At 44.1% G+C, this 4,338-nt stretch overlaps 1 protein-coding gene across 5 annotated transcripts in view; it reads left to right on the plus strand.

Annotated features, from left to right (window-relative positions):
* The window catches only part of phf20l1 (PHD finger protein 20 like 1), a 78,576-nt gene extending 74,607 nt beyond the window's left edge, over positions 1 to 3,969 (plus strand). For all 5 annotated transcript variants that reach the window (XM_084336269.1, XM_084336271.1, XM_084336270.1 and 2 more), the window contains 4 exons: positions 771 to 1,122; positions 1,592 to 1,698; positions 2,198 to 2,301; positions 2,851 to 3,969. In XM_084336269.1, the coding sequence (XP_084192395.1) occupies positions 771 to 1,122; positions 1,592 to 1,698; positions 2,198 to 2,301; positions 2,851 to 2,993 (706 nt within the window). In that variant the 3' untranslated portion in view covers positions 2,994 to 3,969. The remainder of the gene's footprint in view (positions 1 to 770; positions 1,123 to 1,591; positions 1,699 to 2,197; positions 2,302 to 2,850) is intronic.
* The last annotated feature ends 369 nt before the right edge of the window (positions 3,970 to 4,338 follow it).

The following is a 4,338-nucleotide window of genomic DNA, read 5'->3' on the forward strand; positions in this document are numbered from 1 at the left end:
CAACCATCAAGAGTAAACTACATCAAAACCAGAAACACCAAGACCGCTTGAATCTGTGGCGTTGCTCCATTATCTCTGAGCCTTTGCGAGTCATTGAGTTTCACTGGGATATTCTGTCCAATAGACGAGCGACCATTTAGACCGTGTGACATTTTTTTACAATACTTAGTGTGAATGCTAACCCAACCAAATGTTTAGTGTGAACACTAACCCAACCAAATGTTTAGTGTGAACACTAACCCAACCAAATGTTTAGTGTGAACGCTAACCCAACCAAATGTTTAGTGTGAACACTAACCCAACCAAATGTTTAGTGTGAACACTAACCCAACCAAATGTTTAGTGTGAACACTAACCCAACCAAATGTTTAGTGTGAACACTAACCCAACCAAATGTTTAGTGTGAACACTAACCCAACCAAATGTTTAGTGTGAACGCTAACCCAACCAAATACTTAGTGTGAACGCTAACCCAACCAAATGTTTAGTGTGAACACTAACCCAACCAAATGTTTAGTGTGAATGCTAACCCAACCAAATGTTTAGTGTGAACACTAACCCAACCAAATGTTTAGTGTGAACACTAACCCAACCAAATGTTTAGTGTGAATGCTAACCCAACCAAATGTTTAGTGTGAATGCTAACCCAACCAAATGAAAAATGCAACAATGTTGCAACTTCAGTCTACCAAACTATAAGTTAGCCGAACCTAACTTCTACCGAACTATAGGAGTGAAGTTAGTTAATTAATGTTTTTTTTTCTGTCTAGGGACTGTCACAGTCCCAGCCTGCAGCTCTGGGCGCGCTCTTGGGTCAACTCAGATGAACACCAACCAATGGGAGGTCTCCCTGACTGCCTTCACTTCCTGGATCACATGACCAACCCCTCCCCTCCTCTTAGTCCCCTCCCCCGTCCCTCCCCCTCTCAGACCCTCACTGACACCTACATAACCAGCGAGCACAGCTACCAGAAGCCTCCTGACCCCACCCACAACCCACAGCCAACCCCAAGGTCTGATCCCGCCCCCGGGTCTGACTCCACCCCCAGGTCTGGCCCCGTCCCCTGTCCCAGGCGGCCACCTTGCCAGGCAGCAGAGTGTGTCTGCAGCAGCTCAGAGCAGGTATGTATTTATCTATCGGTCTGTCTGTCTGTCCGTCCACAGCAGAACCTTGTTGTGTTCTCAGACAGCAGCAGCTGGTTCTCAGACAGCAGCACCTGGTTCTCAGACAGCAGCACCTGGTTCTCAGACGGCAGCACCTGGTTCTCAGACAGGGATAATGTGGCTATCAAGTTAAATTCCTCTTCTGTGTGTTTTGCTCATGACATGACAACTGGCCTCATATGGTATATTTTGGGCTTTGACTCCACTAATAGGAAGTACACGGCAGCGTGCATTCAAGTTGGGATTCATATATGTCTTATAACAATTTTGGGGGTTAAGTGCTTCATGAATCCGATGTTGATTTCTCTAAGAGAATGTTTATGAAGCCCAATGATCACTCCTCTCATTTTATTATCATAACGAATTATGTTATGGGTGTCTGTGTCTGGTATGTGTGTGTGTGTGTGCGTGTGTGCGCTCTCTCCAGGAGCAGTGTGTGGTGGCTCTGGAGTCCAGGGGAACAGCTGGAGACACAGTGGATCTCTGCAGAAGCCCAGACAGCCTACTGGGACCAGCACACCACGTTAGAACCAGGTAGAACCTCAGTAGAACCTCCTAGGACCTCAGTAGAACCCCTAGGACCTCAGTAGAACCCATACGACCTCAGTAGAGCCAGGTAGAACCTCCTAGGATCTCAGTAGAACCCCTAGAGCCACAGTAGAACACCTATGATCTCAGTAGAACCCATAGGATCTCAGTAGAGCCAGGTAGAACCCCTAGGATCTCAGTAGAACACCTATGATCTCAGTAGAACCCATATGATCTCAGTAGAGCCAGGTAGAACCTCCTAGGATCTCAGTAGAACCCCTAGGGCCACAGTAGAACCCATAGGACCTCAGTAGAACCACATAGGACCTCACTATAACCAGGAAGTATAAGAACCCCATAGGACCTCTGTAGAATCAGGTAGTATGTTATTGTTCATCTAAAAGTGTAAACTCAAGTGCACATAACAAGTACATAACTAGATCATTAGAATGAAACAAGTTCCTGATATTGAATGTTATATTATTTCATGTGGTTTTGGGAGCAGAACCAGAGCTTGTGTCCAGTGGCAGATGAACCTGCTGACCCACATTGAGGATGTCCAGAACCAACTGGCTTCCAGGATGGACCTGATAGAAAAGGAACTGGACGGTAAGAGCTCACAGGTCAAAGGTCAGATTTGCCCCAGAGGAGCTGGACCAGTGTGAGACAAATCTTGTTATGGGTGAAATAGGTTCCTACTTCTAGGTTGAGCAACTAATGAGATAAGCTAACAATATAGAAAATTCATGTTCGCATTTCAATCAGTTCATGACACACAACCATTTCAATCAGTTCATGTCACACACAACCATTTCAATCAGTTCATGACACAACCATTTCAATCAGTTCATGACACACAACCATTTCAATCAGTTCATGTCACACACAACCATTTCAACCAGTACGTAAACAATATATTAGCTAGCATGCTAATGTGGCCTATATTAAAATTGTTGGTTAGATGAAGCCATAAAGTAGCTTGTTAATGTGTTAGTGGTGGTGGACCTATGGGTACTGGCAGCAGCTAAACGGTCAGAGGTCAGGGGTTATGTGATAGTTATTTATTGCTTTGGGAGTGATGTGTTATGCTACTTCATATCAGTTCAGGATAAATACTAAAACTCTGATTCTTCTTGCTGCTTTGGCCCCTCCCCCCAGTTCTGGAATCCTGGTTGGACTTATCAGGAGGCTTGGAACCTCCCGACCCATTGGCCCGCCTCCCACAACTCAAACTGTCAATCAAACAGCTACTGGCTGACCTCGGCAAGCTGCAGCATATCAGCGCCCTATGCTCAGTCTGACACACACACACTCTGACTGGCTGACTGTAAGACAAATATACAGACACAGATACACAAACAAACAGACAGACAGACAGACACTCAGTCAGTCAGTCAGACAGACAGACGGACATGATCAGATGTACAGTTTTCTAACCAGGAGGAGGAGCCTGCAGAGATCCATCTCTACGTCTGTAGAAGCTTTACAGAGTTGGCTTGGATATACAGCTGTACAGTGAGAGTTTTATTTAAAGGTTGTTCTTATGGATATGAGACCAATAAAAACTATTCTGGGTAATAATCTGCCTCCGTCTTCTCTGGCCTTAGTACTTATTCATTATAGGCTACTTTTATTCATTGTTCTTAGTACTTATTCATTATAGGCTACCTTTATTCATAGTTCTTAGTACTTAGTCAGATAAGGATGTTGAGGATGTTCTACGAGTCGGTGGTGGCGGGTGCCTTCTTGTACGCTGTGACCTGCTGGGGCAGCGGACTGAGAGGGGGGATGCAAACAGGCTGGATAAGCTGGTCAAGAAGGCCAGTAACGTGGTAGGGGTGGAGCTGGACTCTAGTGGTGGTGGCGGAGAGGAGGAGCCTTGCTAAGCTCCATGCCATCAGGGACAACCCCTCCCACCCACTATACACGGATTTGGCTGACGGAAGGAGCACGTTCAGTGTTAGACTAAGACGCCCAAGATGTAGCACGAACGGCACAGGACATCCTTCATTCCGACAGCCATCAGACTTTATAATGCATCACTGTGCCTCACTGTATCACTGAGCACAGGGTGACAGTACTATCTTCCTGGACTTTTACTTGTACTTTTAAACCGACATTGTACAATTTTACACTTTTACTGTACACTTACTGTATATTTCTGTATATTTTTACTGTATATTTTATATTAGAATGTATATACATAACATAGGAAATGTATATCCCGGACCGTGTTTTATTGTTAGGCTTATTCTTATTCTTATTCGTGACTTTTGTTGTCTACCTAAATGTTTATTGTTTACTGTGAGAGATTTGTATAGTGCCAAATTTCCCTCTGGATGAATAAAGTATTTCTATTCTATTCTATTCTAGTCGGCTAAGAATGAAGAAAACAGCTGAAAACATCACAGTCAGGACAGCTGAAACCATCATAAGAAAAATCCCATTTAAAAAAAGATTTTACGAGTTTAAAATCTCAATAGTTTCTAAGACCCTAAACATAGCAAATATGTTGCTCAATCAAATAAGCCTCCTCTACTAGTCTGGTATAAGCAATTTTACATTTCATTGCTTATTTTCCCAGAGCTGGTGAGGGATGTAGCAAGTTCCATGTCTCTGTTCCTCCATGTCTCTGTTCCTCCATGT

This window comes from Notolepis coatsorum, assembly GCF_963971535.1.
Source record: "Notolepis coatsorum genome assembly, chromosome: 19".
In the NCBI taxonomy this organism is placed as follows: Eukaryota; Metazoa; Chordata; class Actinopteri; order Aulopiformes; family Paralepididae; genus Notolepis; species Notolepis coatsorum.